We start from the raw sequence: 22,942 nt of genomic DNA, 5'->3' as shown, positions 1-22,942 counted from the left end.
TATTACCTAGGTATCAACGTTAGAAAGTTCGTTATTCTGAAACAAAATTAATCAGAAATTCAACACTAAATTAAGTATATTATTGAACAAAACTTTCGACCAAACTCAAAGTCAAACCGCAAATTTAATACAAATGAAACTGACACTCATAAATAACAAAGATATTAAAGGAAATGTTCTGTTATAATTATTACTGAGCATGTTTGTAACGAGGGACCGCAGCCACTGCAGCAGCCGTCTTACTCAAACTTTGACGTTCAACTTTACCCGCCCATTGTTCAAATTAATTTGTGGAGTGCCATTTAGCGCTATGAATTAAAAAGTTAGCAACAACCTTTGCCTTCTTATAATGCTGTTATATACACTCGCGAGCAATGAAAAAGTTCCACTCACAAAACGCCAACACTAAACGACTCCAACATTTTTTTTAAAACCAATAAATTTAAAATTTGAGCGTAAAATATTTACGTTTTTAGTTGTTAATATTCTGACGCGCTGTTAAATGTATTTCAATACTGCAGAGACGACGTCATGAAGCTAGCCTTTTCCGTTAAGGAGTAATTTGGTGCTTTTGTCACTGGAACTTTTTCATTGCTCATGAGTGTACAGAAATGCTGGACAATGGGTGGACGATGACGCAGAATTATCAGTAGTGGAGCGGTCGCCCAGGCCGGCAGCGCGGTCGTGGCGGCGCCGCACTGTCTCCACACTTGTCCCCTCTAAATCTTATAGCAGTAACACACTAACACGGCGTCATAATGCAAGCGAGGCACAAACATGACTACGTGCGCCAACCTTGTTAAGTGGTTTGGAAGAAAAACATCACAAAAACTTTTTTATTGTCGCAAGCCATTTATGCTAGGCTTATCTGTGTGTTAGGTATTTTTTTGCGACAGTATTGCGAACAGCTTAGATCTAAGATATTTGTTTCGTTTGGAATAAGTAGGATGTCTATATTGCTAACGAAAGTATTGTGCTTTTATTGTGTACATAATTATTTGTTTAATACTTTATTGCACAAATAGAACAATGTAAATCTACAAAAGGTGGAGTTAATGCTAAAAGAATTTTCTACCAGTCCCTTTCCCTGTAAAAATAGTAAAAATGTGCAAAAAATATATTATATAAAAAAAGAACGAAGTTCAAACTCGTCATTTTATAATTAACTTAATAATTAGGTGCATATAATTACCATCACAAAATTATTAAATTATTAACAGATACATACATGTCTAGTGTCTTTGTTAATACCTTCAAAACATAGTATAAGTTCAGTTAGCACACATCTTTTATTTAGTAAATCTCATTTAAAATTCTGTAGCAGGAACGAGAAAAGGCATCCGATATAGCCCCTCAAGAAGTTGGCAAAACAACCCTCGTCCGTCCTACAGTCGCTTTTTTTAGTGAAGACTTCGTAATAATAACCTTTGTAATTCTTCAAGTGAAACTTCACCAAGTTTATAAGTGTGCCTCAAAGCGAGTTTGCCGTTGCTCTTCATAAATTATGAAACGATCTGTTTTCTCTCCCTTTATTCCAAAATAAAACGTGGACGCATATCTTTACCGGCTATCGGCGTTTACCATCGATCGTTGAGTTTAGCTACAAATCTACCAAATCTGAAGTTCAAGTGTCGATAGAGCTGCTCTTAACATTGATGTGGTACCCTAAATGGTACTTAGTGTAACCACACACGGCCCATTCAAATGATTCGTAGGGAATCCTTCGCCGGATAAAGATTGAAATCTTCGCGTCGCGTTACGACATTGTAACCCATGCAGGGGATATTTGAACATGTAGTTTTAATATCGTTTTAATATTCAGCGTTATACCTTACTTATTTTATATTTATTCCAAACCTTTTAATAGGTATTTTAAATAAAACGAGCGAATGTAACAAATCAGTTTTATTTTTAAAGAATAAAAATACATTATAGGTAAGCCGGAAAGCAGTTCGTTGAGGTTCTAAAGTAGTATCTGGCTGTGAAGTTGGTGTCAGGCAAGCTGTCCCAGCGGACGCAATTTTCAGACGTTTGAGCGTCGGTCGGCGGGGCGGGCGGCGGCGGCGGACACTCGCCCCGCCCGCCCCGCGCGCTCGTCAACAATATCTGTGGCCCGAGCCCCGCGCTACACCACCGAATATTTTTTGTGGGGACATCATAATAATAGCTCTGTATTACTTCAGGAGAAATTCCAAGAAGTTTATAACTCGAGATGAGTTTCGTGTTCCTTGTCATAAATAATAAAGCGGTCGTCGACAACAATGTTGTGCAGATTTTAACTGGAGTAAAAATTTTAGAAATAATTTTTCATTTTGCCCTGAGGGTGAGTTGGAGTTTTAGAAACTTTAGCAAGTTAATGAAGATTCGTACAAGGATTACGGAGTCGTTTCTCGACCTCATCCACTTTAAAGTGTGTCCCGCTCAGACAGACTACAGACTAGTAGTGTAACGTTATTTATTTCTTCCAAATAAATAACTTACATCATAGTAATTAACTTAATAATTTAATTGTAAATTCCCTTTTTTAAAGTATCGACTTTATCGATAACTTAATCTTCGGCGTCGATAATTCTTCAAATTATCGACGCGTTCCCATCCCTAGTCAGCGAAGCGGTCTTTTGTTCGTGTCCCCACTATCGCGGCAGCCCCACTCGGTGACCACTGGCTCTCGATCATTCGTCCACGGGCTACGGCATCGACTGCGCGTGACCCTACCTCACGGCAGTCCTCTAGGTGCCTAGCCCGCTCTAAAGTGTCGAATGACCTAGACATTACCAGTGGTATCGTGTGTGTGTCTTCCCCAATATCGGGTAAGTGTGATCAGACTTGCTTAACTCATTTTAGGAACCTATTTGTGCTTTAAACGTTTACTTATTGTGTTTTAAACTGTTAATTTAAATGTGTCTAACTTAGCTTCCATTTTATTTTATTCGCTGCTTACGCCGCTTACGAGTTAGCAAATAGCTAACGTAACTACTTACTAACTGCGCACTTATAGCAGCCAAGATGGCGGACATGCAATTACGCATTATCATTTAGACTATTTTAGACATTCCATCATCATCAGCTTTTATATTTCTTTTATTTTAATTACGCTAGCTTGCCTAAATGCATTAACGTAGTTTTATTGCAAATTATGCTGCAGATAGTGTACCGCTTTCGGCCTTTCCTTATTATTACTATTTCTTATTTAATTAATGTTAGGTATTCCGTTCTGGTTTCCACTGCCGCCTCAATCAAGTTAGATTAGGTTCTCTTCTGTAGGTTTTGATGACGGTATGTGGAACCTAGATGATAACTGTGTACTGATGCGTTGGATTTCTATCTATTCCAGGGTCCACGGTACGGTTTACCGACTCCACGGTACACCTTCGTCGTTTCTACGGCTCGCCCTCTACGTGCTGGTTCGGCAACCCCCTGCCTTCGTGTTGCTGACCACGCCGCGCAGCCGAGCTACACGCCACGCGCACGCAACGGCCACGTGACCTGCCTGCCTACCTACCTGGGCACTGGAGAAGAGGACTTCCACGCCGGTCGCATTATCGGGATTCCACGCCGATACTCTTCGACTCAGGGGAGTCCCTATCCGTACCAACTGAAAACTGACTGATCGTGTAGTGTAGGCCTAACCCACGTTGACCTTAAATAAATTTGTGTCAAGCTGAACCCTGGCTTCTCATTTCTACCTCTCCGTTAGCTAGCCATTTTTCATAAGCGCGACACTGGCGCCCTCCACGTGGTTCTAACGGTCAGTCATTTCTTGGTTGGTAACGTGGCTTGTTTTGTGTGCGTGCAACTTGTAAAGACTTCTTTTTGTCAATTTATTTTATTCCCGCTACACCTCGTAACTGTGGTACTGTGTTTGTAATCTAGTTCTGTGATAAATTTAAAACTATCGATATCGATAATATTTTCTGTTTAAAATATTTATTTGATTGTTTCTTTAAATTTTATTCATATTCAACACAGTACAATAGTTGCATTTTGTTTTCAACTGCATCTTTTATGCTTTGCTTATTTAATTTACTGTGTACTTGAGAAAAAACTGTCTACTTTAATTGATTTTGTAACAGAACGGAATCAATGAGTTAAGTAAACCTGATCACACAGTAGTTTTAAAAATGACGCTATTCGCTATAGTTTTAGATTTTCGGATAGAATCAATTTTTACTTTCATTTAAACCCATTGACATTTAACTTAAATTCCTTGTTTTTACATTTATTGACTTAAAATCGTTAACTTTCTTTTATAATTGTACCCTCACTTTAGAATATTTTCTTCATGAATAATGATTCTGCTTGAGTTAGCAAATTATTATATTTGCTGCCTCTTTGAATGAAAGGTGGCCTTATTATTCTCTAAATCTATGATAGGGCCTATTATGATTGAAAGTATGAAAGATTTTTGCAAGAGAAGTATGAATGTGTATGTAGTTTCTTTTAATTATGAAGAAGTATTAGTTAAGCTGCGGATTTTGACTTTTAGGAGGTCAAAATCCTTGGGCAGAAAGGGGGGTAATGTAACGTTATTTATTTCTTCCAAATAAATAACTTACATCATAGTAATTAACTTAATAATTTAATTGTAAATTCCCTTTTTTAAAGTATCGACTTTATCGATAACTTAATCTTCGGCGTCGATAATTCTTCAAATTATCGACGCGTTCCCATCCCTAGTCAGCGAAGCGGTCTTTTGTTCGTGTCCCCACTATCGCGGCAGCCCCACTCGGTGACCACTGGCTCTCGATCATTCGTCCACGGGCTACGGCATCGACTGCGCGTGACCCTACCTCACGGCAGTCCTCTAGGTGCCTAGCCCGCTCTAAAGTGTCGAATGACCTAGACATTACCAGTGGTATCGTGTGTGTGTCTTCCCCAATATCGGGTAAGTGTGATCAGACTTGCTTAACTCATTTTAGGAACCTATTTGTGCTTTAAACGTTTACTTATTGTGTTTTAAACTGTTAATTTAAATGTGTCTAACTTAGCTTCCATTTTATTTTATTCGCTGCTTACGCCGCTTACGAGTTAGCAAATAGCTAACGTAACTACTTACTAACTGCGCACTTATAGCAGCCAAGATGGCGGACATGCAATTACGCATTATCATTTAGACTATTTTAGACATTCCATCATCATCAGCTTTTATATTTCTTTTATTTTAATTACGCTAGCTTGCCTAAATGCATTAACGTAGTTTTATTGCAAATTATGCTGCAGCTAGTGTACCGCTTTCGGCCTTTCCTTATTATTACTATTTCTTATTTAATTAATGTTAGGTATTCCGTTCTGGTTTCCACTGCCGCCTCAATCAAGTTAGATTAGGTTCTCTTCTGTAGGTTTTGATGACGGTATGTGGAACCTAGATGATAACTGTGTACTGATGCGTTGGATTTCTATCTATTCCAGGGTCCACGGTACGGTTTACCGACTCCACGGTACACCTTCGTCGTTTCTACGGCTCGCCCTCTACGTGCTGGTTCGGCAACCCCCTGCCTTCGTGTTGCTGACCACGCCGCGCAGCCGAGCTACACGCCACGCGCACGCAACGGCCACGTGACCTGCCTGCCTACCTACCTGGGCACTGGAGAAGAGGACTTCCACGCCGGTCGCATTATCGGGATTCCACGCCGATACTCTTCGACTCAGGGGAGTCCCTATCCGTACCAACTGAAAACTGACTGATCGTGTAGTGTAGGCCTAACCCACGTTGACCTTAAATAAATTTGTGTCAAGCTGAACCCTGGCTTCTCATTTCTACCTCTCCGTTAGCTAGCCATTTTTCGTAAGCGCGACAGTAGGTATAGTAGTCGCCGCGGGGTCCCCGGGCGCCGTCCCCGCATCGATGTTCACTTGTCACTGAATGAGATGTCAATCCATTCTAATGTATTTCCTTTACATGCTAGAATGATAAATGATCTTCTTGAAAATGGAAAGTACCAAAGTGAACCTATTGATAAAATAAGCGTAGGAAAGTAAGTTGTACATTAAACAACTTCTGCAGTACAGTGTTCAAAGTGAAACTTTTACTCGCCTGTCTGTAAGCTTCTTCTAACATAGTACACGTACCTAAATTAGTGTAACGAGGCAACAACACATCTCTATCTAGATATGTTTGTCATAAATTCAGCTCAGCGTCCGAAGTAGTAACGATGGCGGAGGTTCTATTCCGTTGTCTACAGATTCTACTTAAGTTAATGGATAAGTTGTGAAGGCAAGTTTACTTTGTGTTTTCAGGTAGAGGGACTTAGATCGGGAAGTTTTCTCCGTTAATTTGAACAAGTCGGGCTCGTCTGATGCTGGGAGACAGCGCTGCCGGTTCGATGTTTAGCTTTACATAATTTAGTTTCTGTTTTAGTTGGAAAAGCAGCCTTATATCATATCAATCATAGGAATTTTTAATAGTGATATTTTACATGATTTAAACTTAAAGATTTCCTACTTAATAATATTACCTAAAATTTCATATTTGATCATAAAATTATGTCTCTACTGAACATCGCGCAGCGTTGAGACGCAACCATAACAAAACAAATGCAACGTTACTTATAAACTTCAGCCCGCACTACATCGAAGTCAAGGGCAAAGTTGGTGAATTAAAAGTTTAAAAGTAGCCCTAGCGTGCGTTCTTCTTTGTCTCAAGTTACCTCGACAAGTTCCTGCAACTAATATTAGTCAATTAGGTATTCAGGGCGCGCGCGGGGTGGGCGCGGGGCGCGGGCGGGCGCGGGGGGGCTCGTGCAGTGTCTGAGACCGCATATTGGTTTTAGCGACGTATATTAATGATGAAGCTTTGTTTTTATTAACGCTACTTCCCAATATCTCTTCATAACTTGGAATTTTGTGAGGAACAGTAGGTGTTTGTAGTGTATGTAAGTTATTTTTTTAAATGTATTTTCCTGTACGTATAAGAGTTTCAGTGCGTACATGTGTGAAAGTCATGGTCAATGTTACATAAGTAAACAATTTTATTTACATTCAAAATAACAATAAAGTACAATATTTTTTCAAAATTTTTTATTGGTGATTTTTAAGCTATTCCAAAATTAGGAGTCACTCCTACCGATAAACTCTATTGGCTCTGTGCTTGGATTTTATCTCGGAAAATTTCTCTTTGAGCATAATTCATCGTATGAAGTTGAAATCGAAGTCGTAAAAGAAATCGCTCTAAGATTCGGCTTCGAAGTTTCTTGTCTTCTTTGAACTCGAATACTTTAAGAAACCTCGCGCTTTGCCGTGTAAATTATTATGCTCTATAAAGCATTCATAAAGTAGTTTTTAAGATTTTGATACTTCCGATTTTGATACCGGCTATTCGTAAGAAATATTTGACGTCGTCATGTTTCATAGTATTTGTGTATTTAATAATAATAGCTCAAACAAATACATTGCTAAGTAACCGGCGCACTCACCAGATTTATTTATTTCACAGAAACCCCAGACGTCGGAAGCTTCTCCTTTGCAAGAAACGCTTTCAAGTAAATTCCAAAAATTTCCCTCAACATTGCGATTCTAAAGAAACAAACTTGTATTAAAGTATTGTAATTTAAATGGCGCCTTTATTCTTTGTCTGGAGTTAGAAAAGTTATGCATTTTATACCTCGGTGTGGTGGAGTGAAGTGGACGGGACTTGGCAAGACATGTAGCTTTTACAGTGTTACCAAAACAGTCTCGTATTACCTACCTTCCTACTAATATTGTGCAGTACTACATTCCTTTTTCATTCACATACCTACAACATTTTCACTTTTTTTAAAGAATCTATACCTTATTTAATATGCTAAAGTATTTGAGAACCATAAGAATAAAAGTGGTGAATTTACACTCATTAATTTAACGCACGCAAGCTGAAATTATGATAATTAAGTCATGTCTTCGTCCATAGTAACAGGCTGTGGCCGATAATAAAATCTGAAATCTGCAACTGCGACACTATGGTGAACTGTACACAAAAATCCCACTCGTCGCCCCCTGCTATTATGGAAATTGAAATTAATAAGCTTCAATGGCAATAAAGAGAGGGGATGAAAGTCCTAAATCACATTAACATATAGCTATTAATCATGGAGATCCGTTTTTTTAATAGCGCTATTATATTATAAATGAAGCAAATCTCCGCCGTGGATGGCCACAGCTAATCCTACAATAAATCATCACTCTGAGCTAGTAATCAACATAAGCCACGCGACGATCTGCGATCACCCTCATACATCACGGCGCGATTGCTTGTATCAAATACACATTACGCCGGACCACGGACGCCTTTCTTTTTCCTATTATATCGGCATTGTGCGGCTTACGAGCTAGAACGGTTTTTTACACAAGATTGGGAATTGATTAGAAATTGGTTGCGCATATAAGTATAATAATATGTTTTGAATTCACAGTGGACATGACGGTTCTCAGTCCCGTGATAAAACAAATGCATTGGAAGTGTATCTTATAAAAAACTACTACACATCCTATAAGAGACTGGTCATCTCATATTAGATTCAAAGAACTAAAAATACTTACTTAAATACTTAAATAAAGTTACGATGGTGTGGTGCATTCAAATATTTAATTAAATTTACCTTTATACGACTTTATACATTATACAGGTATTATAAGCATATTTGTGTAGCGTTTCTTAAATAAGCAAAGGGAAATTGTTCGTTTGCAGTACACTCCACAATTTTCTGAGTATGTGTTTGTTTTGAGTAAGGAACAAATAAATAGGTACGTAATAGGTATAATGTGTAACCCATTAGCGAAGAACAATTTATAATTTTGTAACCATAAGATATTTTATATGGATTTTTCTTGTTGGTAGTTGGACTAATATTACCTTTAATAGTTTCCTTATAGTTTCCATGTTAGTGCGGGCCTCCCAACATGTTCGCTTAAGATTCGCGATAGTGAATAGAGAAAAGTAATTTACGGAGGCAGTGTGATATGAATTTTAAATTTGGATAGGGTGCGGTCCCCCCCCCCTTCCCGCCCCCTCTGGGACCAGCGTCGGCGCTAGACAAACGACATCAGCGCTCGCGATTAAAAATTCGGCAATCCTGCATACTCAGCAGCGTTACTATAGTATGAACAACCAAGATATTATGCCCTGAAACATTCTATATAGGTACAATATTACGGTAACGACACAGTAAACTTCGATATTCCACCGCATACAAACCGAGAACAGCCGTCGTATCGTACCGCATTGTTGAATAAGGAACCTCAATGTACTTCATAATTAATTCATATCATACTTCTTCATTTCAGTCGGCCACTCGTTTGAAACGGTCGTGACGAGGTTAATTATTCTCAAGGAGGTGGCTTCTACAGAATCTGCAGCTTGTTGTTTCGGTAAAATTTTATGCAAAATCTGTGCTAATTACAGTTTTATCCACGTGTGTATTTTTTGTTAAGTTTTTTAAAATAATTTAAAATACACCAAATATTTAAAATAATTCACATGATACATATTAGATATTTATGTATGTATACCTACATATTGTAAAAGACACTATCTATCTATACCATTAGTGTAAAATCAGTTTTATCGTTTATTTATTTTTAAAAGCTAAGCTTTTTTATGGTTGTATTAACGTGATGTTATAGAAATACCCCCTAAATCACAGATTTGCGTTAGAGATCCAATCTATAAAACTTACAATAAAAATAAATAACAACCGTAAAAAGTTACACCACACTATACACAACACAAAGTAAAAGTAACGCCCTGTTTAGCTCACCCTAATAGTTGTAAATTAAAAGGCTCGGGTGAGTTGGAGCCCTGAGTGCGCCCCTGGCTGCGCCCCCTGAGTGCGGTCCTGGCCCCTTAGTGCGTCCCTGGTCCCTGGCCGCGGCCACTACAATCGATCACTAATTGTATTTAGTCACATTTACGCGCCAAATGTCGCCATACAACTCGAAACACTAGTTAGTATTGTAACTTCCTAAAGTTGTTGTGTTGCTCCGAGGGAAATTCAGATGTAATGTGCTTATGAGTTATCTTGTTTCTCTTGTTAGTGATGTTTGTGCGATGTGTGGTATTAACGGTCTTGTATCAATCTGTAATTTTATGTATTTCATACAATTTATATACGAAATTTAAGATACTCGTACTTATGTACTATTAAATTTTGGTCACATGTTTTGGCATCTAAATTTCGTAATCTGTAAACTTCCCAACTAAATCCTATCTATGTGTCATGGAGGTCGTATTCATAGAGTCGAAAAGAAAATAATTTTATACCTACCATAAACGGATTTCAATACAACTTATAAGCAGTATATTTACGACTATGTCGCTGTGCTAAGCTAAAACTTATCTTTATCATAAAAGAGCAGTTACGTTGATTGACCAAGCGGAGAGCACATCTAGTCGGTAGATAAGCATCTGCCGAGTCCCCCTTGTGTTTACGGATTAGGAATTGCGCGTCTCACATCCCCGGTCTGGCTGCGAACCCCAGACGTTTTGAGAATATGCTGACTAAAAAACTCTTTTTCTCCTTATTTAATATACATAACAGTGTTGTTTTGCGACTGCTATTCTACTAGTTTTTGTCTATGAGTCAAATTACTTACTTTTATAAGACACACATAAGAATGATTACCGTGATGGGAAAAACTGTACTACCTACAACAACTTATAAGTACCTATGTTTTTTTTAACTAAACAGCCTGCTATAAAATGTTTAGGACCTCCTAATAATCAAAACAAAAGCAGTAAAAGACTAAACACAATCATGACAAGGTAAATAGAGGTATTTTAAATTAAATTTCAAGCAGCAGCCCAACTTTGGCGTTCTTTCTCGCCGCGAAACAACGCTTCCCCAAAATGGGGAAATGAGGGGAGACGTTAATAAAAATTCCACGCTGAAACAACAAATTAAACGAAGCTGAGCCACTCGAAAAGCCATAAGTACTCATCTCAATTGCTGGCGATAAGAAATCCTCAGCAATGTATTCCGGGCACGTTTCGGCTCACGGTTTTTTCTCGCGATGCTACGATGGCGTTTAAAACGAATTGACTCTTAAATTCTTCAGAATGAAATGTTGTCGGAGTTTTATTAAATCGAGTGTAACCATTCCCGGCATTACGCAAATGGCGGATCCTCCCCTACATCTGTCGCTGGATGCACCCCCTTAATAAGTGTTAACGTTTGCCGGCTGCGGCGCACTCCGCGCCAAATCTCTACAAATTCTTGATACAAATTAATGTCGCGACTCTCCTCTCCACTCTCTTAATTTCATTTTGTGCCCTCCCCGAGCCGAGCCAGTCGCTCGCTCGAACAGCCCGTGTGTGGAGTAATTGCTAAACCGACTTGCTTTAGTTACCCTTCCAGTGATTAAGCCTGTACTCAAGGAGAGTGATTATTGTCATAGTCACAATAGAATGGTAATGTTTAAAGACTTATGGACATGCATTCCTCAATAAATATTTAACATTCAACAATTAATTGTTCCTGCAGCTATTTCAATCATATTCAATACGTATTACATACTTAATCTGGTATGTGGAATGCAGTTTCAATGTTTGGTTTGTAATATAAAGCTTTTACATTACATTTGAACTAATGTAATGATACAATCGATAGAACCAGTTTAGTATAAAGATATATAATATACAGTATCTTAGGCCACCATATACAGGTTGTTGCAAAAAGTGTATACTAAGCCGAAACCTACGTGTGCAGCATGTTATATCCTTTATTAGTATACTATTTTTGCAACATCCTGTATATTTTTTATTTTATTTGAATGTTCGTGTATAATGTACGAGTAATACAAGCTGATTTTCCTATTCCATTTCATTCGACAATAACACTATACAAATTGCAATTCATTTCTGTTTTTCAGGCCATTAACTCCGGACAATAACACCGTAGCGGAACGGGCGAGAATGAACGCCGCCGCTGCGCCGGCCGGGCAGAATAGTTCCGAACTGGTATCATCGTTGCAAATGTAAATGAACAATTAAAGCGCTCGTCGGGGCCAGGGACAATGACGATAATTATTTTAGTTTGGTGTTGGCGCTCTGTCAGTCGCGCCGCAGCCGCCCCCGCGCCCCGCGCCCCCGCCCCCGCGCCCGTGGAATGCTCCTCCGACCCTACACCGCCCTAGCAGTAACAGCGACACTTCTGCTGTTCGTAAATTATTATCAGCCAGCGCTTTCATTACAGCTCGCGACAATGGAACTCTCAAAATACGTCCTGATTCAACTTCGATTCCACCTCCATTGTTCACGGCAGAAATCATGACTCATATTAAGCTAGAGGTGGAATAGTGATTAATTTGTTAGACTGTTCAGTGTTATCCATAGTTTCAGTCGGATAACTTTGACAAAAGACTGCTATAACTTTAGAATAATTGCATTAACTTTCACAGTTACAAAAGCGGTTGCATTGTTTGAAATGGTAGTTCAACATTCAACATTGATAGAGACGAATATTTTCGAGAATGTTAAGTTGTGTTCCGGGTTGTCAATGGAGAAAATTACTTAATATTTCACAAGTACAGTGTTTTTAGTTATTTCAGTAAAACTCAAAAGGGAAGAAAATTTTAACAACATAAGTATGTTGCCCGTAATTTTTACACCTTGTTCTGAACTATGAAATGTAACTCATTCGAAATGATTCACATAACTATAACTTACACTTCCCTGCTTACACTAGAATTCATTCCAAACATTAATGTTGAGAAAGAAGCTTTTTACCCGGACTCGAAATAACAGCAAAGAGCTTACTATAAATAATTTGCGTAAATTGAAATTTTAATCGCACAGAATAGCTCTGAAATAGCTGGAGTAAATTAAAGTGTCTACAGAGTAGAGGGCTAGAGATTCGCTGGTTGATTGTATCCACCTACCCCTTAGCGTATATATACCTACCCGAATACCAAATAGCACAAGTAACAAATGTACTTTTAAAACTTTTTGACTATCTTCAATCATATAAGTATAATGTATTTCGTAATGAAAAGTAATTTCTTATTTTAATCAATAAGTGTTCTGTGTTACAGTACACATTTAATACATAAATGTATACTTACACGTAATTATTTAGCTATATAGATACTATCGGAACTACTGTACAAAACATTATATGCCAGCGGTTCCCAATAGTATTTCGCGGGACCCCGGGGGTTCCGTCAGAGGCACTCAGTGGATCTGCTAAAATACAAAAACACTAAAATCGAGCACTTGTAGCGCAAATAATTACGTATATTATATAAGTTAGCTAATTAAGCTAGGGTTCCGCCAAAAAACGGAGAGCAAAAAAGGCGGAAAATATTTGGGTACCGCTGATTTTGGTTATCTTTGCCTATTGCCTATAAAACTGATATTCCTACATGACTCTAGACTCACAAAACCCAATGATTTCCGAATGAAACATGTTATTACACTCAGAAACATCCTGTAAATTGTTGCGCAGATTCCATAAACAATGGGTCATGCCGAAAAATAACACAAATCGGTAATGGCCGATATTAAATAGCATTGATTCAAAGCTCATTTGCCGAGTGCGTCGCATGCCTGCATAGTTGTATGAGCGTCGCGCGCTGCGAGCTATGGGAACGGCCGCACACTCGCTGCCGGAATGCTTTCAGCCCGCGTAATTCAGTTAAACGTGTAATTTATGACTGGCCGAACTACTGACATCTGTACTGGCTACTGGCTGCATACTTCTGATACTAGACGACGCCGGCTCGATGATGCGACGCGACTAAATAACCGGAATTACGCAGTTGTCGGCGTTTAGTTGCGAGCTATGTAGAGCTGTACCTATTACAGTTGCTATTAACACTTTTGTGCCTCATCAAAGCATAAATTCGGAAACTGTCAATGACTTAGTTGGTTGGTATCATACCACCTAAATGGTAGATGTGAAAACGCCTAAGTCAAAAACGGCGATACGGCTGGCGACCTATCACGTGAGTACAAATGTACAGCGAAAAGCAAATGGCTCCCTTGCGTGTCACTTCTACATCCCTTTGGAGATTACAGTCGTGAGCTTATAGTATCAAATAGTACCTACCAAAAAAATGTGTTGCCATGCATCAACTGAGGTATGGTGGCTTTTTATAATTTGTTAGTAGTGAAGATAACGTAAAGAGCGGTGGTAGCTCAGTCGGGTAAGCGCCCGCTTCTCACGCCAGAGATGCGGGTTCGAATCCAGGCGCTGACATGTACCAATGAGTTCTTTGAATTTAAGTACAATGTACCTATACCGTCGCTCTTACAGTGAAGTAAAACATCGTGAGGAAACCTGCATATCTAGATTTGCTAAATCTGGTAGTTTACCACCAACCCGCAATGGGCCAGCGTGGTGGAAAATGGTCGACCTACTACCGACCTACTACCTACTAACCGATTCTAATAAAAATTAGAAGCTAAATATAGTTCTTATCACAAAACAATATGATGGTGACCTAGAGCTGATCTGATGATGCAAACGAAAGATTACAGTCGTGAACAAAATCATATGTATGTTTTTTAAGGTGAGCTTTTTTTCTAATAGCCTGTTTTGATATTATAGCTCTACCCTATGATGAGAGGAACAGATAGTCCCAGCCTCAAGTATTTATTATCTTGATTATTTTTGGACAGTACTTAAGTCATGTATTAGTTACATAATATTAGCTAATGGTTTTTCCCATGGACTTCCATAGTCAAGATAAGTTTTAACAGCGATACTTAACTTTTATATATTAAATATGTATCTATCTATGTATTTGTGTAGATATATCAGCTGTCCGACACCCATAACACAGGTTCTACCTAGCTTGGGGTCGGATGGCCATGTGTGAGATGTCCCCACATATTTATTTATTTATTTATGAAAATTATAATACACAAGAATAAGTAATAACGTTGTACGTTGTTAACGCGCTTGGAAATTTAGCTTAAACTGAAATTGCATCCCAATGATTTCGTAATAAACTGTAAATACTTACTTTCATAATGATTACTCAATACGCATATAATTGTAAACGGCACCACTAAAGCACACCACTGAGATGATGTCGTTCACATTTTTTTTAAGTTACTGCACTGCTACCAACTAGTGATGTGTCTGTTATATGGAAAAAGACAATTCGATTTGTATTTTAGAAAAACATAACGGTGGGTTGGTTAACAAAAAAAATGGGACTAACTAAGTACATAAGTACCTAGATACTATACCATTTACATTTTTTTTAAAACCCATTGACTCTATCTACTAAAACGCCTACCCAAAACTAGTTAAAAAAACAATTTTATTTAATAATCTGTAATTTGTCACAGTGCTAATGTTAGATGTAAGGATCAACTTAAGATTAACCGGGAGGAACAGCTAATGTAACATACAATAATTAATTTCGCAGATTTTAAAGTACTATATTACTTCAATATTTAGAAATTTGATATTCTATAAATAGAGCAAGAATCTTCAACCTTTTTATTCATTAATTTCGTAATCATCATCATCAGTAGTCTGTAACCGTCTACTTCTGAACATAGGCAGCTTTTTAAATATTATAAATTTTATTAAGTATTTAGTTGTTCATTCGATAGGATTATATAAGCCACCTAAAATAAGTCCTTCCGGTTATTTTTAGGTTAAAAAAATTAATCTTAAGTTTATAAATCATCACACATAACAATTTTATTAACCGTAACATTGTAAGATAATAATTACTTAATGTAAATTTTCCCAAATTATTTCCGAGTTTCCATGTGGTTGTGGTTTTTATCAAAGCCCGAAAACATACGTTGTTATACTATAAGAGTTGCTTATCCAAAACCTTTTTTTAACCGACTTCAAAAAAAGGAGGAGGTTCTCAATTCGTCGGGATATATTTTTTTTTTATATTTTTTTTTATGTATGTTCACCGATAACTCCGCCGTTTATGAACCGATTTTGAAAATTCTTTTTTTGTTGTATTGGGTTGAGCTTCCAGGTGGTCCCATTTTTTTTCAGAATTTTATCTCACCCCTAAGGGTGGGTAAAGGGGTAAAAACAGGGTATGAATTTCCATTTTGGACACATATTAACCGATTCTAATGAAATTAAGAACGTAAATATAGTTCTTATAACAATAAAATATGATGGTGACGTTGAGCTGATCTGATGATAGAAACGGAAGGCAGTCAAGGGAACTCCTCAACGGTATATAGCAACTACCTCGTGTTTAGGCTTGAATGATTCGTATTGATTAGTAGGACTTTTTGGTATCATTTGCATCTTACTTTTGATTAAAAATTATTGCAAATAAACTAAAAACTATAAAATAAAATAATAATTTAAAAAAATAAAAAACCGACTTCAAAAAACCACTAAAATGTAAGTAATAATTTAAGGTTTATCAAAAAAGAACAGTTCCTGCTTAGGTATATTTGTACTGTCACATATAATTTGTGTAAACCTTAAATTATTACTTACATTTTAGTGGTTTTTTGAAGTCGGTTTTTTATTTTTTTAAATTATTAACGTTAAATGAATCCTCATAAGTTTAATTTTCTTCCTGACCTGTGAGTCCCTCGTCATCTCCGTTCCTCCTATGATTAACTATTAAAACTACCATCCCTTCATTCTGGTCTCATGTCTGATTCCTTTGGAGTCACCACCGTTCGCTTATATGGAACAATCTTCATCAGAACATTAGAAAACTACTTCTTGCAATGTCTTTAAGCGTCTAACCTAACCCGTGCTCACTCCCTCAGCAAGTCGCATAGATAGGATTTTTTATAACCTCTTATCTTATAAATATAATATTATGTATTTCTATATATTTGTATGTATTAATTGATGATAATTATTTTGTACTGTAAGTAGTGAATTATGAAGTGACTGGTTTCTATTTTTTTATTATTGATTTTAATAAATGCTGATAAGTGATAACAGAGTACCTACTTTAGTTACGGAAGCTATGTGACTACTCAAGATGGAGTTTACCTATATGGTGGAGTTTTATTATTCCATAGAATATGTTATGACCGTCTATACTTGACCGCATAACTGGCACGAAACCGATCTCAAAACAAGAAAAACCTATTACTTATTAGATTTACCAAAAACAGCATTTTTTAGCTAGCGCACGTGGCGGCCGGCGCGCGGCGGGAGTGCCTCGAGCTCATACCTGAGTTGGTGAGGGTGTTATCTCCGAGGCCGGTGGAGGTGTCGACGTCGGCGCCGGCCGCGGCCAGCCAGCCCAGCACCAGCGCGCATGCCCAGCCTGCGCGCGCGCCGCTACTGCCCTCGCCTCTACCCATCGCACATCACAAGTACTACTATACTGTTCTCAACCAACCTCCTAGACACATCAATTAGCTGCTAAAAGTTCTAAAGTTTCATCCAAACAACTGAAAAAAGAGTTCAGTCACAGTTTCCGCAAGCATCGAATTGAGTGGAACTTTTGCGAAAGTTTGTTGGTGCGCGTCGTGAGTGGCGGTGCTGGTGGGCTCCGACAGGGGCGCGCGGGCGTGCGGTCGCTGCGACACTGGCGGCGGCGGAGTCGCCGGGCGCGTGAGGAGGGCCCTGCGCGCGCACCGCGCCGCGCGACCAATCGCACCCAGGGGGAGGGTCTCGCGCTAAGACGCACGGAAGTATATGCGAAGGCCTATGTACGGACGATAGCGGACAGGTGGTTTCGTAACCATAATTAGGCTCGCGATCTTCCACCGTGCCGCAGTTTTATTCACCGCGTGTCCTTAAAAAACCGCAGGCTATAAGTAAGTATTTTTTTCGCAATAGCTTACTTGCGCATATTGTATCCTTGCCTTGCTCTGAAAAACTTTATATCTAAGTATAATATTTTTCCATGCTCGTATTCTCGAAAGGAAATGTCACCCTTTCCACTATATTTATTCAAGCAGGGTTCGGAGAAAACGAGAGTGTCGCTGTGTTTCGGGGGCCTATTCTATAAGTTTACAGACGCATTATTTGTAAAACAGGGTGTTCGGCACATGTACCGACAAAGTTTTTCGGAGATATGCGAGGTCATAATTTAAGTATTATTTTCTTCTTCGAGTCATATGTCCCTAACCTGTACCCCTAACTGCCAGTTCCAATAACTCTATCTACCAATGACTGGTACTTAGTTTCATAATATTTTGACACATTTAAAAGTTAAAAAAAAGGATAAAGATAAAAATTATTTATTCGGTGACCAGCACTACACACCAAAAATACACAAGGAAACACACACAGCAAACAACAAATAAAACAAAATAACTTGTATGACTAAACTTATAGGTAGGTACTTAATATTACACATAACAGGCATACAAGTGATAACGGTGTGTGTTGTCCAGCACCGAAAAGGCCCGCGCCTCAGCTTACACCGCTTCAAGTGAGGTGGCATCCACCCACCTGACGCGGCACTGATTTTCAGTCGCGTCCTTCGTGACTATCTCCCATCCATGAGTAGGTACCAAGGTGTACACAATATCCTAACTAATATTATAAATGCGAAAGTAACTGTGTCTGTCTGTCTGTCTGTCTGTCTGTCTGTCTGTCTGTCTGTTACTCTTTCACGCCAAAACTACTGAACGGATTTGAATGAAATTTGGTATACATACGGTCTAGACCCTGGGAAAGAACATAGGCTACTTTTTATCCCGGAATTCCCACGGGAAAACTTTTTAAGGCGAAGCGAAGCGCGCGGGAACAGCTATAATAAATACATAGATGTGGTACTTAAGGCTGTCACTAAAGCTGGAAGAAAATCAGAATCTGTCAAATCTAGTGAGGGGGGGTTGAGGTATGCGGGGCGTTCTACGGACAATGACATGAAATTTTAACATAGTACTCGAAAACATAAAAGTGAAGACATGCCACTTTGTTAAAAATATACTAAGTAAGTAATATTGTTTTGTGATACGAAAATATTAATTTTTATTTGAAAGTATTTTTAATATTTAATAATTAATTATATATAAAGTCGTACCCGTGCCGATATTTATACAGGTTGTTGCAAAAAGGGTTTAATACTATGCCGAAACCTACGTGTGCAGCATGTTATTGATGTTATTTCTAAGCCAGGAAATGAAATCAGAATGTAAAAAAATCGCGAAAATATTATCAGAGTTTAATAGTTCAGGGTGTTGTATTAAACTCTGCCCCCGTGTAATAAAAAAAGTATAGTTAGCCGAAAGGGCGTTACTCAGGCGTCACTCTGAAAAACTTTTATCCTACGTAATTTTTTATATTCATGAAAAAAACGCTTCTTCATATAATTTTTTTTTGGTCACGTGACCTTTTAGTTAGACGACCTGTTTTTTTTTGGTGTTTCAAAAGCAGAACAGTAGTTTGCAGAACTCTGCATATACAGGGTGTCACAAAAGGTTACGTAGCTGGCAAAGGGATATGGGGAAGTCACCAGAAAAATAATAACATGTAAGTACCCCCGCAAGGGAGTACATTAGTACAAGGCGAGAGTGTGTATTTTTTTTTAAGTACTTATGTGTATTTGGGATATGATAGAAATAATATTTTTGTTTCTTAAAAACCAAAAAATTTACACCTTGCTGCGCTCTTTTGCTCACTGTAAGTACACCTACAAATATTGCTGTATTAAAAAAAACGGTTTTGTTATAACGATTATAAAAAAAAAGTTATTTTCATGTCAAGGAGTCATTTACCTAATTACGATTTCACTCAACAGCAGGTGAACTGAAAAAATAAGTTCTAGTTCTATCATCACTTTAGATCGCAAACATTGTAACTCCACTTTTCTCGGCGAAAAGTACTCTTTGGTGTCAATAGAAACGTTTTTTGAATTCACATGTTTTCCTCTTTATTCGAAAAGAAAAAACTGTATTCCGCATTTTACCATTTGTTTTCCTCTAAACCCCAAACCGTGTTTTTTAAACAAGAAAACTTAGTAATTATACCCTTTATTCTCATATACAACGTGCGATGTAGGCGAACGTGAACGAAAACTATGCAATAAGCCTTTGTTTTTATTACTACTTTAGTAAATTACAATAACATACTCAACAATGTTAATTTTTTTTTGCAATGTTATGTTGTTAAATTAAGATCTAATATTTTATTAACATGAAGTTACTTTCAACTTTTTTTTGCATCTATGCGTCGAATCACAGCATGACGGCTGCTGCAGCTTCCTGCTGTCCTGTCCTCCAACCAATCCCACCAGTACTGCAGGTTGCGTCGAATACGAGCCATTCTCTTCGACTTGACAAGACAGTGTCGCCTAAATAAATCCTACAGGTTAGGAAATAAAAAGGACGAACATAATTTAGTTTAAAAAGAAGATTTATTTTAAATAAGTAGGTAGATAGGTCGTCGGTTAGGCCAAGGTCAAGGGTGTCACACGCGCACTGGTTCGGTCCAGAAATACCGCACTCTCCTTGGCTTCCTGTCGAAGTGCAGGTCCAGGTCCAGGTCCAGGTGCAGCTCCAGGTCCAGGTCCACGTCGGGGTCGAGGGATCCGACGAGGTCAGCTACTCAGGTAGCGGGAGGGGAAGCCCGGGACAGTCGCCCGGGGTGAGTCTTCCGTGGTCCGGAACTGGCCGATTTAATCGGTCCGGCAGTTGTTCCCAGATGGGAACAACGTATAAACACTTATTGAGAACAGTAATAATTATTAACGTCTAGATTTGACGAGTTAGGTACTCGCAGACAAGGTACGTATCAGATTTATTATGAGCGGCTAGTTGCCAGAGCGGTGAGCAGAGACTCATCGCCGTGCAAATCAATGCGCCCCTCCCGTAGTCGGCCGGTCGCTTATCGCTAGATCTAAGGTGAACAAAGGGTGACGTCACGAGTGGACGAAACTATTCGCTACTTATAATTGGAAACGGTTTGTCGGTTACAACGTACTTTAGAACCTACACTTTTATTATCACTTATCGTAATAGAACTAGATCACTTAATTAAAGTATGTTTATTTATTAGGTTTATTAAAATTAGGTTTTAGGTTTTATTTATTATAAGTTAGAATAGGTATAATAAGGTACTAAGATTAAGGCGTTTCGTAACGCTACGTTACAACAGGTGCTCCCGGAAGGATCATAGATCGCACGGAACCCGTACCGTATAGATAGAGGCAACGGACTCCTTTGCAACAGCCCCCCAGATTCGGAAGTAGCCCATGCACTGCATGGCGAGCACAGCTGCAGCAATTTTTTCGTAATGAATCATTGGGATGTCATCCCCGAAGGAGGCTCTCAGCCTACCTCACGACCTGTGTGACATTAGAAAAATGCACTGTGCTAACGCCGTTTGCGAGCTTGATTTGCAGGACCGCGTTGTATGCCAAGTTCCACAGCAAAGGGGTCCAAGACCTACCGCTGTTGAACTCCGCAACTGAACTTCTTCAGTGAAAACAAACCCTCTCTTTTCGCATCCTTAATGTACTTGTTAGACACGTATGACCTCTGTCAATTTTCTGCAGATGACGAGATAGAGAAGACAAGTGATGGTATACAAGAGCCGCCCTAAAGGTTCGCCCTCTAGGGGATAGAGTTGAACGCGGTTACTATTTTTAAGCAAACAGCCAGCGCAACAACTCGCCCGTGGTTCTTATCCTGCTCCGACAGTGAACGAACGCAAAGTATTGTACCCACTATTTGAATCCGCATTTCGGATGCCAAACTGACTGTCCGAAAGGTCGAAACCGTACCACCACAGAGGTATGACTCGTTCGAAGAGCTTATCAGGCTCTTACAGCAATCAGATGTGTCGGTACACTGAAAGATAATCTACAGGCCTGCTTTATTTATTTAGGAGCACTAATGGCCTCCTTTCAGTCATTGAGTCACTGGCACTCAGGCTGCGGTTGAACAGGAAGATAGACTGTCTAAACAAATCATTTTTAGGCTAGTTAAAAAAAACTTTAGGTGGGTAGTATGCCAACTAGAACTACAAATAAAACAGTATTTTTGTCTCCTCTAAAATTTGGTCACGAGGAGTTACGATGATTACGATCTAAGGTGACGCTGACGATATTTTATACAAGGTATTGAAAAAAGGGTATAAAGCTTAGCCAAAAGTGGATTTAGGTGCCATTCTGATCCACTTTTCTTCTACAATTTTGAAAATTCACGTAGCAAAACCTTTTACATAGAAACTTATTCGATCACGTGACTTTTTACTATAGAGACCGAATTTATTTTTCGAGAATTTCCAAAACTTGGAGAACAAAACCCCTGAGTCAAACCCTTTCGGCACAGTATACCCTTTTTGCAACATCCTGTATAGGTAATATCAGGTTTATAAAAGACCTGGGCCTGTAGAGTGAGACTCGGCATGGGGAGTCATAATTTATAGATCTTTTAGGTTGCAGTGGCGAATGGGCACTGGTAGCCCTGCCCTTTTCTATAACTATAACTATAGGTAATTTTATGGCAATTTAAAAATGGTATATCATTTATCTATTTGAAAAAATCATTAAAAATATACATTACCTATCACCCTAATTTAAAAAAAAAATTCAGCCCTTACTTTAAACTTATAACACCCCTCTATTTCCTTCAGGGGTTAAAAAACCTGTGTATTTAATATTTTCTTATGAGTCTTTTTTTTTAAACTAGGCTCTTACATAGTTGTACATAATATTATGCGGTATTTTATTCCACTTGTAACGCATAAAATTCATAGCTACAGTAAACATTTCATTTTTTTCATGGCGAGATACAGTCGCACTTAACCGCTTTTTTGCAAAGCTTGTTAAATAGATTTAAAAAATTATGTAAATTTTAGATCTTCAATTTTTAAAAATACTTACTTATTTTTAACAACCTGCAGTGTACAGACTACCACATCTTAAAATATATATATTTTTAATTAACTACGGTTTTTGGTTTCAAATAAAACAAATTATGAACTTACTTTTCAACACCCTGTATATTGTGTAGCTTACCTACCATACACAACCGTTAAAATAAAATAAATTACCCCTCAGAATATAAACAGGCTCGCGCTTTGGCATACTGCATTGACCGTATAGTTCT

At 38.4% G+C, this 22,942-nt stretch overlaps 1 protein-coding gene across 1 annotated transcript in view; it reads right to left on the bottom strand.

The window, feature by feature from the left end:
- The window catches only part of LOC105385945 (lachesin), a 66,155-nt gene extending 48,703 nt beyond the window's left edge, over positions 1 to 17,452 (bottom strand). Inside the window, exon 1 of the mRNA XM_048633440.1 lies at positions 17,104 to 17,452. Coding sequence (XP_048489397.1) covers positions 17,104 to 17,236 — 133 coding nt within the window. The 5' untranslated portion in view covers positions 17,237 to 17,452. The remainder of the gene's footprint in view (positions 1 to 17,103) is intronic.
- Between the last annotated feature and the right edge of the window lie 5,490 nt (positions 17,453 to 22,942).

The sequence above is a fragment of the Plutella xylostella genome, chromosome 5, assembly GCF_932276165.1.
Source record: "Plutella xylostella chromosome 5, ilPluXylo3.1, whole genome shotgun sequence".
Lineage (NCBI taxonomy): Eukaryota > Metazoa > Arthropoda > Insecta > Lepidoptera > Plutellidae > Plutella > Plutella xylostella.
This window is presented reverse-complemented; position numbering and strand designations above follow the sequence as displayed.